Here is a 14468-nt window from a genome sequence, read left to right as displayed (position 1 = left end):
ATGTTGCAGCATCCACTGCATAAGGCTGGTGAGTTGTTAAGTTGTTAAGTACTTAAGTCTAGTATTTAATTTAATTTTCATTATGTTATCACACTATTAAGGCTTAAGCATTAACTATTCCCTTTTATGACATACTTTTTCTTACACAGCATACTATTTAAATCCCAAGTACCATTACAAGGACAATATTGGGATGAGGCAAGATTTGATGGATGCTGTCCAAACTGTAGTGGAGAAGTTCGAACCGGATACAGCTAAACAAGCAATCATCCTTATGGAGGTGAGATAGTGATTAGAATCATTTGATATTCACAATTCGTAGTTTTATACTAAGTCATTAACCTAGTAAGTAGTAACTAGTAACTACTAAGTACTAACTAGTTATTGTTTTTTCTCTTTATATATTAGATAAAGGCTTTTAGGGATGCCACTGGGAGCTTCGGTCGTGCTGTGGCTGTATCGGGACGGGAAACCGCCCTGCAGTGCAAGTTCATTCATTTATTTCATTATACATTATACATTTAATTATTATATTCTATGATTCTATCTTTAATTTAGTTATTTAAGTATTAAAATGACTTGGAGTCTATGTTTGTTGCAGCTGAGTGGTGGTTGCAATTTGGACGTGATTCACACAACTTGAGTAGGATTGCAAGCAAAGTGCTCTCCCAAACATGTTCTGCCACTGGTTGTGAGCGAAATTGGAGCACCTTCAGCCTCATTCACTCAAAGAGGCGCAACCGATTGGGTGTGAAGCGTCTAGAGGACCTTGTCTACCTACACTATAATATGAGACTAAGAGAGGATCATATTAGACAGGGGATGGACAGAGAGAGCACCAATATCGAGTTGGCCGACATATTTGAGATGGATGATGATGATAACCCGAAGAGTTGACTGGGATCGGGGATAGTGGAGACGGATTGCTGGATGAGGATGGAGGTCTTCCCAATAGTCGATTGCGAGAGGAGATGGGGGCTGATGTGGTGGACTTCATGGCCCAGGAGGGGGAGGCCACATGCAGAGCCCGCCCCGTCCCCTTTGTGCCACACCCTAGTGCATCCACCCAGAGTGAGGATTTGATTTTCTGGTCCGACACTGAGAATGAGGTGACTCAGGCCTCCGGCGATGACGATGATGGTGATGATGATGACGGTGATGGTGATGATGGAGGGGATGAGGAGGGTGTGGGACCTCGTGATCGGGATTCAGCTGATCCTGGGAGAGACCACCACCACCACCACCCCGCCGGACGTGAGAGTCGAGGGGGGGGAGGACGACCACCGAGATTCACAGGAGAGAGTCGGTTCACCCACGCGACACGGGATTCGGAGCCATACCGGAGCTGCATCTCGAGGCAAAAATGTTTCCTCTACATATTCGAGGAAGGGGAAGGGGAGACAGCATGGCTGGAGCACAGAGGACACGCCATCATATGGGTCCTACCGTCCATCCGATGCCGAGAGCTTGGTGGGATCTATGAGATCGATGAGCATTGATGATACTAGAGACTCCTCCACCTCTAGAGGATCCGGATGGCATAGGCCTGCAGAGTCCTCATATGATACTGTCGTGGGAGAGTATTGGTTCTACCGAGTCGACTTATGGTTATGGTCCTTATGGTTATGGACCATATGGTGTCCCTCCCCGGCTATCGGATTCGGGGTCGTGCCGATCGGCCACGACTAGAGCCTTATGGTTATGGAGCGGCCTATGGAGCTTATGGTGTCCCTCCCACTATCGATTATCGGAGTCAGCCACTGTGACCTTATCAGTATCCTTATCCTTCTCCTAGTCCTGAGAGCCAGGGGCAGGGTGGTCTTTCATTTGTTGAGCAGATCTTCCACACTATTCCACAGCCCACAAGGCCCACCACCACCAGTTCCTTTGGAGATTCACAACTTCCCACCGTTAGGGAATCTTATGCATGTGGATGAGGCCACATACAGAGGTGCGAGTTTTTGACTATGTCCAAAACTATATGGGGCGGGGGCAAACATCATGGGAGTTATATTGTCATTTGTATGGGGTGCGGACGGAAGAGGGAGACCTTGAGGCTTGAATAGAATAGACTTGTAAGCAAGTTGTAAGTTGTAAGTTGTAACTTGTAAGTAATAACAATACAACTTCTTCTCTGATTCATGTACTATATACTTGGAATGTTGGATGTTACATTTTCAGTAGTTTTTTAGTAAACTAGTAGTTATTATAGTGTTTATTATGTTTGAAATAGCTAGTATGCAAAAATCCAAATCAATTTGAGTGCATTTGAGGCTCGAAATTGAGTTTTCAAGAATCAGGAAAAAAGTATCCAGTTTCGGTCGAAATTTCGACCGAAACCTCGAAATTTCGACCTTTTCCAAGGTCGAAATGTTCATTTCGATCTTTTTTTTCCTTTTTTTTTATTGTTTCTTATTTTATTAAGGGCCCCCCCCCCCGTGGTTTGGGGGGGGGCCCCCCCCCCCCCCCCGGGGGGGGGCTTTGCCTTTTGTAGGAAAGCACAGAAGAGGGCTCCCACAGATCCTATGGTAGCTCAAGAGATGAAGAAGACCACACCAATATAAATACTAAGAAGATTAAAAAACTGATGTGGTTAACAGAGTCCTACTAGCAAATGAGAGCAACTTGCCCTTCCAAAGTAGAGACACTTATAGATGAGATCAAGCACTGGAGTGCAGTGGTGATTAATGAGTCTACCAGGAAAGAGAAGTAAACCTAAATAAGACCACAAGGAGGGAAACAAAGGGAGAATCCTATATGGTGCAAAAGGGAAGCCTTGATCAGATTTGAGACAACTGTCAAGAAAAGAAGAGATTCTGGGAGATAAAGCGGAGACCTAAGAGGGACTCAAAGAGGTCAATGGAAGAGAGGACGGAAGAGATGGAGGGGGGAGGCCTTAGATAAAATCATTAGGTCATCATCAAAAGCAAGGAAGCTTAAAGTGACAATTAGGGGTGTAAACAGACCGGATTCGGATCGGATAGTGGTATATCCATATCCGCATCCTATTATATTCGGACGGATTCGGAAAATATCCTATCGGTTTTCGGACAGATTATGTCGGATTCGGATGATAATCGGATAGTTATTTTCATAAGTAGATTCTTCTAAATGGGCATTAATATAGATTGAATACAAATTTTCGACTACCTATTTACATCTTTACCTTTTTATTTGTGAGAGCTAGGTTTGAAATTTAAGAATTTAACAACTTTGGTAGCTAATTTTAGTAGAAAATCTAGAAAAATAGTCACATATCATAGGTAAAATTTATAAAAAAAGAATAAATAAATCTAAATAAGTAACTTAATCGGATAATTTTCGGACGGATAATCTTCGGTAAGAAAGGGGTAATACCATATCCATATCCTATTAATAATCGGACGGATTCGGATACCCCTAAACAGATGCGGATCAAATTCGGAAGCGGATTTCGGTTATCCATTTACACCCCTAGTGACAGTTTTGTGCTTAGGGATGGGGGATATGAGGTGTTGAATAGTATTGGATTAGATGCTTCTATAAAGGACTTCTTGAGCAAAAGAGAAGATAAAAGGCGAGAGGGGACAACCTAGATGGATTCCCACTCTGGACAAAAAGAAATCGAAGGGGGAACCCTTGGTGATAACGGAAAAGAAAGGAGTTGAGATGCAAACTTTGATCCAATTGACAAAGGAGGGAGGGAAATCAATCAGAGTAACGATTTCAAAAATAAAGTCCCAATGTGAGGGGAACCAAAGGCCTCATGGATGTCAATCTTCATAAGGGTAGCAGCGGAGTGCAATTTGCAATCAAGACCCTAAGACAGTCTCAATGCAAGAGGACACAGTCAGCAATATTTCTTCCGAAGGTAAAAGTAGACTAATTGTGATTAACATGGGAGGGAATGACTAGCTTGAGGTGGTTGACTAGAATTTTGGCAATGCACTAGTGCAGAAGATTTGTAGAGAGAGATAGGGCAAAAATCACAAAGAGAAGAAGCTCCAAGCTTATTGAGAATAAGGTAAAGAAATGTTTGGTTGATGGAAGAGAGCTGAGAGGGATTGACAAAGAAGCTAAGGATGCCAGAGATCCTCCTTGATAATGTCCCAAAGGCATCGCAAAGCCCATGTTGAACCCATCAAGATCTAAAGCCTGACTAGGCTTATAGGATTGATGGTAAAGACAATTTCCTCAAGAAAAGGGATAGCTCGAAGGGAGTAAAGGAGCATGGAGGGAACAAGCATGTTAATGTAGTACGCAATAAAGTGGCAGGCTAGAAAGGAAGGGCCAAAAAAGAGCATATTAAGGAAACCACTTTAAGTTTGATACTCGAGCATCAGAGATCCAAAAGCCATTGCTAGTCCAGCGCAAGGGGATGGGGTTATAGTTAAGGTGGCCTTTGAGTATGCGATGGAAGTAGGCAGTGTCAAAGTCACCAAGCTCAAGCCATTTGATTTTCAACTTCTGATGGAAGAAGCTCTCTTGAGAGTAATGAAACATAAGAGTATAGGAAAGGGACTTCCTCAACAAAGCCCAGATTGAGTGAGTTAGATTGGACAAGCCGACAAAAGATCACAATCTGGAAAATTGGAGCCATAGGATGAGACCTAAAAGAGATATTGCTAGAGGTACCCAAGTTCTAAGAGTTGAGGGCAAATACGCAATTGTAGAGCAGTTAGGGGGAAGGAGGAACAATTGGCAAGCTTGTCCCAAGCTTCACGGACTGTGGGGAGGAAGGAGTGGGAGAACTACATGTTGCAGTATTTAAAGGGCTCAAAGGAGGAGGGGAGTGGATATAAGGAAGAAAGAGTGATCTCAAAGACTAGAAAGAGGACGGAAGTATAAGAGGCTGGGAAGAAGGGAAAGCTAAGCATCATTCATAAGGAAACTATCTAACTTGGAAGCAATACAATATTGACCTTCTGATGTAAGCAGGGTGGAGCCCCCCCCCCCCCCCCAAAAAAAAAAAAAAAAAAAAAAGGCCGTATACCCCAGGGGTACTTTGATCATTTTCCCAGCCCTTTTAGGACTAAAAAGGGTTCTGGTTGGAATCCCTTTGATCCAAGGGTCATGGATCTAAGTTGTTTTCTTTAAAATTCCTTTCCTTAGTGGTTATTATTTATTGAGTTGTAAAGGAGATCCTAGTCTATAAAGGATTCCCTAGTTGAGTCAAGTTAGGTTTCCTTATTTGAGTCCAAGTCTATTCCCTCCAATTCTAAGGCTATATACATCAACCTACTTCATTGAAGGTGTGTTGAATGGATGAATGAAAATTTATGTTTGGAGGCAAATAAGATCATAATCTTTGAGGGAGGGCCACGGCGGAGTTAAAAAGAGCTCCCCCTCAATTTCAGCTATCATTCTTTAAGTTCCAGCAGTTTTTTTCAATTACAGGAGCCCTATAACTTAATCCAAGTACAGCAACCACAGCCCCCTCCTCTACCCTATGACTTCATCAAGAACCCACCCCTAGTCTTCTTTCTCCCATTGTAGCTACCAAGAACCATTACCTACCCTGCAGCACCACCAAGACTCATCCCCCACCTTGGGTTTTGTTAACACCCTAACCATTCCCATTCCCACCCCTTTAGTTTTCTCAAACCAAATCTTACCCAAAACATTACCCATTTAAATCCTTCCATCTCTACAATCCATAACAATCCAACCCATATTTAACAATTTTTATCCATCCCATTTAGGTTTATTAGCAACCTTTAAAACCTAGGTTTGTGTATCCAACTGCCGGTTCAACAAGAAGGATTCTGGGCTAGCCCCAAATTATTGCAAAATATTTCAATAAACCCTAACCCTAGAATTGGGTCACATCACCCACTTTACGATTCTGCCAAGTGAGGGGAGGGCCAAAGCATCGATGGTCTGTCGTGGCAATATCGTCAATGCAATCATTGAAGGCAGCGACTGCATTGTTATTGAGGACCAAATCACCAATTTTTCGCGGCTAAATCTAACCACATTAAGGTCACCCCCAATACCCCAAGGTAAAGTATCGGTTGAGGAACTAAAGGGAGGACAAGTCTGCCCATAAGGGTTAATGGCCAATGGGACAATTGAAGGCATAGATGATGGAGAGAAAAGAGGAGGTGAGCAACGAGCGAAAGGAGAGACGGAAGTAGAGAATCTGAGAGGAAAAGAAAGAGGAGACTTAGATTTTGTTGGTGTCCTAGAGGATCAAGATACAACCATTAATAGAGTGCACATGACTGAAGAGGAAGGACCAGGAAGGAGCAATACGTGCAGCAACCATTGTCTAAGTGCACATCTCAAGTAGGATGCGGAATGACCATTAAAGGACAACAAGGAAGCTTTGATGTCTACTTGCTAAGGAAGTCAAGCCCCTATTCTAAACGAGGGCCTCAAACACGACTAGAGATGTGTGCAGTGCACCAAACACAGGAGCAATGCCTTTGATGTAAGCGGGCACAGCCACGCCGGGGATCAATAGGAGGGCCAAATGGGAGGACCTTAGAGGGGCGAGGAATCAAGGAGGCATCTCACTAAATTGGTCACCAAGGGGGGCCTTGTGGAGATTGATCAACAACAGAACTATGCATGCGGAGATTGATCAACACATGATGAAAGAGAAGATTGAGAATGGACTCATAGTTCTTTTAATCCTTCAAGCACTTAGTTAGCCAACATATGTACTAAGGATCTTAGTGCTGAAAGTTTTTTGTTCTATTGGTAGCAAGTTGGGCTTGACCAACTTTAGGGGGAGTTGTAATTCAGGTATAAGCGTAGAATTGTTAATGGGGATATTCTTATGTAAGGGTTGAACTCATTCGATCTGTACTCCAATCCTCCTACCTTTATTGGAGTGGCATTTTCCCGATCCCCAAGGCCATCTCGTCTACTATGGAATCTCTCTTTTGTGCCTTTCTTTGGAAGGGCTAGGAATCCAAACATTTCCTTCGCCCCATCAGTTGGTCCAATGTCTACCGACCCAAATCTTAAGGGGGCTTAGGAATTTGCCGGATCCAAGAAGTTAATTCCGCTGCTCTACCCAAGCTCATCTGGAAAATAGTCACCAAACACGATTCTATCTGGGTTAATTGGGTGCACTCCTATTTTCACAAATCTAACTCATTCTGGACTGTCTCTATCCCCTCTCATCCTTCATGGACCTGGAGGAAGCTTCTACTTCTCCATCCCAAAGCCCTCCCTACCATTACCACTCATATCTCTACTGGTTCCACTATTTTTTTTGGCTAGATCCGTGGCATCTGATGGGAATCCTCCTCTCGCTCTTCCCTCCCCGCACAGTCTATGAAACCCACATACCCAAATCTACCCTTCTCTCGAAGTTCATCTCTTGAGGTTCCTGGGTTCCATCCCCTCACCATAGTCTCACGCATGTCTGAAACTCCCTCCCCCCCCCCCATTTTCCCCCACCTCCATGATATTGTTATTTGGAACCCCTCCACTACCAAATCATTCACTACCTCCTCTGCTTGGAACCTTTTCCGCCTCCCCCCCTCCCCTCCCCCCCCCTTTGGCCCCCATTGGTTTGGTTTAAAGATCACATTCCTCGTCACTCCCTCACCCTCTGGAGAGCCCTAAACCTAGCCCTTCCTACCCAGACTTTCCTCCTATCCCACCACATTCCAGTGAGCCAAAATTGTATCTTGTGTTAGAATGGTACTGAGGACATTGAGCATTTGTTCTTTTCTTGCCCTTTATCTAGCGCTCTTTGGAGAAAAGCCCTTAGCTACATTTGGCCCCGGTCCCGCCGCTCATTTGGGTTTGTCCGTGACTGGTCTTGGATTTTGAGTAAATTTTCAGGTACCTCTATTTGTGATCGGATTGGTAAGCTTGTCTTTGGTGCAACAGTCCACCATTTGTGGTGGAAGTGAAATCTCAGGCGCTGGACCTCCAAATCCCACTCTATAGACTCTATTTGGAATGCTATTTATTTTGAGGTTTCTTCTAGGATCTCATTTGCTCCCCATCCCCCGATTGTTGACTCCCCAAGGAACAGGCTCATTGTTGTATCTTGGGGACTCAACTCCCAACTCCATACTCCTATTTGATCCTGCCTTTTGGATCCTTTGTAGTTTGCTTCTTTGTCTTTAATTGATTATTTATTCATCCAAAAAAGAAAACCTACAGAGGTATTTCTACTTTTCTTGTATTCCTCTATTAATAAGAAGAAGAAGAAGAAAAAGGCTGGCTGCGTCTCATTGATGCAAGTCAGATTCCCCATATATATTCATCAGTATATAGGCATTTTAGGCTTTTACTTCAACATAGTGATTTTCAACTTGAGGTCTGAAATGGATGCTCATTTGCATTCATTCTTCAATAAATCTAAGGGCAACACTGTGTTCAAAATGCCTAATATATGCCAGGCAGCCAGTTTCAGCCCCAAAAGACACCATATACCCCTCAAGATGGACCATAGAATCCAACAACAAATAAAATTACAATATACATAACCAAGGTCTCAAGCTCAACTCATTATTGTGAAGGGCAAATTGCCCTCAAGTTTGAATCTATAAGATGTAATCAACCAGAAAGAAAATGGAGGAAAATAATAGAAGCTTTCTTTCATTTGAGAAATAGCATTCGTATAGGACCATTACTGACTCACAGTTTCTAAGGAAGATGGATCAAAAGTGAAGATCTGAGAGTACAAAGTTTACCAGGTAATTGAAGTGAACAGATCACATCATCTAGTCATTTCAGAAGATCAAATGATTTTATCGTGATCCACATCAAATTTGGGGATTATGGGCTGCAACTGCACAGATCCCCAACCTAGATCCTACTATCCTAGAAACCACCGAGGAAAAAGCTTCTATAATTTAATACTCAAACATTACAGGCATACTATCTTTACGTTGCCAGTTAGAAGAAAGCATAAACAATCACAATAACATACAGAAACTCACCCATTGTCACCAGAAGCACATATGCATGTGTATGAGCAATGCCTACAACCACCATACATATATATATGATGAAGAAATATGCTCTCTAATTGATATTCTTTCATGTCCGCTCTCGTGTTCCTCATAACCTATTAAGAATAAAAATATAAAGATGAATTATTTGACTTTAAGTTTAAATAATACACTCACAAACTAGCTAACATCTGCAGGAGATGAAGTGATAAAGTTTAGTTGTAATAACTAAAAACAACCAGAGGAAACCAAATATCGTAATTTCCAACATATAAAGATAAAGAAGCAGAGTTGTCAAGGCACTAGGTGACTAAATGCATTAGAGAGGAGTAAACAAAATACTGCAACACCAAACAGATGCAACCAAGGCACCACCCAAAAACAGATAACATCTAGATCACAAGAAGAATTACCTATTGCTGCCAAAGGACTATTAATGCATCACAACAAACAAGCCCCAAATCTGAGATGTCAAGAACTAGTCAATAGTCCTAACTATCAAGGCTGAGAAGCGCTAAGCACTCAGGGGATCGATAGAGCAGCTGGGCGGCAGCAGAAGAAGCAACAAGAAAATCAGCCAAAACAGTCACTGAAGCGAATTATCTGATTCCATCTATTGGGTTGGGTAGAACATTGCCCGCATAAGGAAAATTACAGCTTCAATGACAATATATAAATATTTAACATACATAAGGACTGAATATATGTATGTCTGTATATAAAGTTTTTATCATTAATATTTGATGTAGCCCTATATCTAGATGATCAACTAGGTGCAGTTATGGGGCAAATATTGGATGGGTTTGAGACTAATACTCAAGATTATTTGATCGACAAAGTCCCATTAATCTCATATAGGGTGGTTAGGTGATGCTTCAAAGTGATTATGTTAGGCTTCAAAGCAGAAGATGTAAATTCCTGAAAATGGGGTGAGAGTGAGGTATCTCTAGAGGATGTAGATGGAAGACTTCTAGGTGCCAGAATGTGATGAAACTAGGAGGGAATGTAGATAATGTTGTGGGCAAGGTTGTCAAGGCAACCACGATGGTTGGGGCACTGCCTAGGCGGTTAGGTGATAAAGCAACACCTAGGCAGCAATAATGCAACCAAAGCAGTTGGATCAAATTTTTTCAATAGAACTATTTTTAAACTAATAAATTTCTATTATAAGCTAAACAAACATTCAAGAATCACATCCATAAAAATAAAAATAAAAATAAAAATCAAGAATCAAAATTATGAAATATTATCCCCCCCACCCCCCACACACACACAACACCAAAAGAAAAGGAAAAAAAAACCCTCAGACACACAAACATAAGTTCAACTCATCAAGCGTCATAACATATGACTATCTATAACAAATTATAAGTATGAAAACGAAAATAGTAATTTTAAACTTTTACATTTCATATATGGCTCTGTGAAATTACTTGATTGAATTGTTTTTTCCCGAAAATTTTTAAATAAACGAATAATTTTCGAATCCGAATTGTAATTGATATGTCCCTTTTTTTACTGAACACGATAAATTAATAGATAACATTATTTCGATTTCCAAATCATTATCCACTTTGTGATTCATTGAATCTTGATTCCGAAATGCCTAACTATTAAATTCACATACAGCTTTGTAAAATAAAATTTGATTTAAAAAAAAAAAAAGGGAAAAAGAATCTTATGTACAAAATGTCAAAAAAAACAACCGTTTTGGTGCCTGGGCGGCAATAAGCCGCACAAGGCGAAAAAGCAGTAGCGCCTAGACAATAAAACAGCCGAAAATCTGCATGTCAACAAAGCGATTGCAAATAAAGCAGTTCAAAGACCACCTTACTGCCTAGGCGAACGCTTTGACAACCATACTTGTGGGGGAATGGTTCTCAAGTTTGGTAATGTCCCAATGGGTAAGAACGTAATGGACTAGATTTAGGTTTCTTTTTTCTAGGATTTTAGGAAGCATGAAAATTCAAGAACCTTGCTAGTTTCCAGGGTTAGGGATACTGGAATCACAAAAACTTGGAGGGAATACAGGTATTGATATAGGGATACATCATCCAAGCTTGGTTGGATTTGGATGGCGAAATTGGACGAATGAACATTCTTGTTTTAGGTGTTTTAAGAAGTCCAAAAATTCAACAATGAAAAGAGAGAAGAGAGAGAGAGTAATAGGGTCCCTATTAATCTCACCCCCAAACCTCCCAACTACAGCAATTACAGAAAATGCAGCCCGGAAACAGTCTCAGAACACAGAAATAACAGTAACGGCTACTGCATTAAATTCAGAAATAGGAATACAATAGAAACTCCTTACTGATTCATTCAATAGCAACTTCCCAAAACAAAGCACCACCTCTAAACCCCAAAACTCTACTGGAGAGAACTTCTCTCCTCCAGCAAGCTCAACTTGATCCACACTCAGTTATTCCACGCATACCCTCTCACCTCACTCATTCCCCCCTACATAATAAAACATTCTTAACAACATCTTACACCTCACACCTCACACCTCACACCAATCCCCTCCTGCCAAGTGGACCATCATCTCTGCTCTCCATTGTTAGCAAGGTTGTGGCTGCTGTCCAATATACTTTGGCTACCTGTCCCTCCTACCGATTCTGTCCCCTGCATGAGTGGTTGGGATTAATCCACAACAGCTGCTGGTGGTGATCCCATGCTTCTCTCCTTATTCCTGTGTTCGTACACCCGAGTTATTAGGGGCTTATTAGACACAAGGAGAGAGAACACAACAGTAGGAGGGATGGGGTATAGGTTGCCAAATACCTGAATGAGGTAGCATTTTGGAGCTTTGAATCAAGTGCAAATCAAGTCTAAGGTTGTTAATTCTGCCACAAGAAGGAACTTCACTTGACTTCACCTAGAATTTAAGAAAATACTCAATTCTAGGACATTCTCTCACCAAGTTGACATTAACCAATCGTTGCAGCAGCATAACACATAGAAGCACTTAATGATGTAGGGGAAACCTAGGGAATATGGATCCTACAACGGCTGGTTATCTATACTCCATGGTTTTCAAAGCAGCCACCTAGACAGTTTCAACCACCTTATTTGCCACCCTTTGTTGACATGCAACTTTTCAACCACTTTTTCACCTAATTGCTACAGCTTTGTCGCCATGTGCACCTTATTGCCGCCCAGACGCCAAAATGATCCTTTTTTGACATTTTGGATATAATAATATTTTTTTAATCAAATTTTATTCTTCAAAAGCCATATACAAATTTAATAGTTAATCATTAGATGGACAAGGCACTTATTTGGCATCACACTATCTTAGAGATATGTAAAAATGTAAAATTACTACATTCATTTTCATACTTATAATTTGATATGGTTCATGGTCATATGTTTTGATGCTTGATGAGATGAACTTATGTTTGTATTCTTTTTTAGATCATCTTTCATAATTATAATATTCTTGAATGCTGATTTTTTATTTTTTTTTGGATGAATGTGATTCTTGAATGTTTATTTAGCTTATAATACAAATTTATCCATTTAAAGTTATAATGAAAAAAAATTGACCCACTCGCTTTGGTCGCCATATTGCCACCTAGGCGCCACTTTGTTGCGTAATCCCCTAGGCAGAGCCCCAACCTCTTTGTTCGCCTTGCCACCTTGACAACCAGTGCGTTCTCTAGGTGGATGCAAGTCTTAATGGGAAGATATCTGTTAGAACAATTAGGGTATGTAAGGAGAGGAACAAGCAAGAAGAGGGAGGAGAAAAAGGGAAGGAACAAGCGAAGCTTGTGGGAGAGGGAAGACCTCTCAGAGGAGCTCTGTTCTGTGGGAGTTATTCTGGTTATCTGTTGAGTCTTTTACCTTGTTATTTATATCAGTTTAAGTAGTAGATAGTAGAATCAACTTGTATTCCTAGTATTGTCAATTCAGATATTACTAAAGGAATACAGCTATTGTTCTTGGTTGTTCTATTTAAACTATACTGTTACTGTTAACATTGAATTGCATTCAGCAACTAGAAGAGTATTTGGTTCAGTTTTTGGTATGGATTAATGAAGTTACAGCAAGGTTCTATCATTGTGGTATAAGAGCCCGTTAATCCCAGGGAATGGTAAAGAGTCGAATGGAGTCCAGAGTGGAGAATGTGGAGGCGAGTGTGAGGGACATGCAGAACCAGCTCGTATTGATCGATTCAAAGTTGGACAGAGTCGAACAAAGTAATACAGCATTTTTAAGTGAGATGAGAGCATACCTGTTAAAAGGAAAATCGCTGGAAGTCGAAGAAACATCGCCTGAAATCACCATAAATAGGGGCGAAAACACCGTGTTACCAGAACAACGATTCCAACCTCTTGTTGGTCGACGCGATGGATTTTGGCTAAAACCGATGTCAACAGATAACCAGAATAGTGCAGATGTTAGTAAGCAGATACAAGAGATGCTGGAGGACTTTGAGCCACTATTTGCGGAACCCAGAGGGCTACCACCACGCCTATCCTATGACCACTCAATACGTATGGCCAACGGCAGCAACCCACCAAATCTCAGGCCATACAGGTACCCCCATTCACAGAAGGATGAAGTTGAGAGGTTAGTCAAAGAAATGTTAGCTGCTGGGTTAATACGAACAAGTGTCAGTCCTTATTCGAGCCCAGTGTTGTTAGTGAAAAAGAAAGATGGTGGTTGGAGATTTTGTGTGGATTATCGAGCACTTAACAAGTTAACAATCCCCGATAAATTTCCGATACTAGCGATAGATGAATTGTTGGATGAACTAGGTGGCGCCAAAGTGTTTAGTAAGCTCGACCTCAAGTCAGGGTACCAACAAATCAGGATTACCGAAGGAGACGAAGAGAAGACAGCATTTCGAACTCATGACGGACATTACGAATTCCTCGTGATGCCTTTTGGGTTATCAAATGCCCCAGCCACTTTCCAAGCTCTCATGAACGAGGTATTTCGAGAACATTTGAGGAAATTTGTGCTAGTATTTTTTGATGATATCTTGGTGTACAGCAGGACTTTCGAAGACCATTTGAGTCACTTACGAGTTGTCTTAGGTCTCCTAACTCAACATTGCTTGGTGATAAACAAGAAGAAGTGCTCATTTGCGGTCACCAAGTTAGACTACTTGGGGCACATCATCTCTTCTGAAGGGGTAGAGGCAGATCCACAGAAGATACTTTGCATGATGGAGTGGCCACTACCAAAGAATATCCGAGCTCTTAGAGGGTTCCTTGGCCTCACCGGATATTATCGACAATTTGTTCGGGATTATGGGAAAATTGCAACACCTCTCACCAATTTGTTGAAGAAAGAGGCTTTCCAATGGGATGATTTAGCCACACAAGCATTTGAAGCTTTAAAGGCAGCAACGACCACTGTACCTGTACTTGCTATGCCTGATTTTACGAAGGAATTTGTAGCGGAGACTGATGCTTCGGGAGTAGGACTAGGAGTTGTCCTTATGCAAGAAGGACATCCCATCGCTTTTTGGAGTAAGGCACTATCCCAGCGAGCTCGTGCCAAAACGGTATATGAGAAAGAGCTGATGGCAATGGTCCTAGCTATTCAAAAGTGGCG

The 14468-nt window shown here is 41.6% G+C and overlaps 1 protein-coding gene across 2 annotated transcripts in view; it reads right to left on the bottom strand.

Annotated features, from left to right (window-relative positions):
- LOC149011551 (Metallopeptidase M24 family protein) overlaps positions 1-14468 on the bottom strand; it is a 70940-nt gene that overhangs the window by 31847 nt on the left and 24625 nt on the right. For both annotated transcript variants that reach the window (XM_089163794.1, XM_089163795.1), the window contains exon 7: positions 8892-9019. In XM_089163794.1, the coding sequence (XP_089019920.1) occupies positions 8892-9019 (128 nt within the window). The remainder of the gene's footprint in view (positions 1-8891; positions 9020-14468) is intronic.

Source organism: Hakea prostrata, chromosome 7, assembly GCF_041222555.1.
Source record: "Hakea prostrata isolate BN-2017 chromosome 7, UWA_Hpros_2, whole genome shotgun sequence".
Lineage (NCBI taxonomy): Eukaryota > Viridiplantae > Streptophyta > Magnoliopsida > Proteales > Proteaceae > Hakea > Hakea prostrata.
Note: the sequence above shows the minus strand (reverse complement) of the source record. Positions and strands in the feature narration are given on the sequence as shown.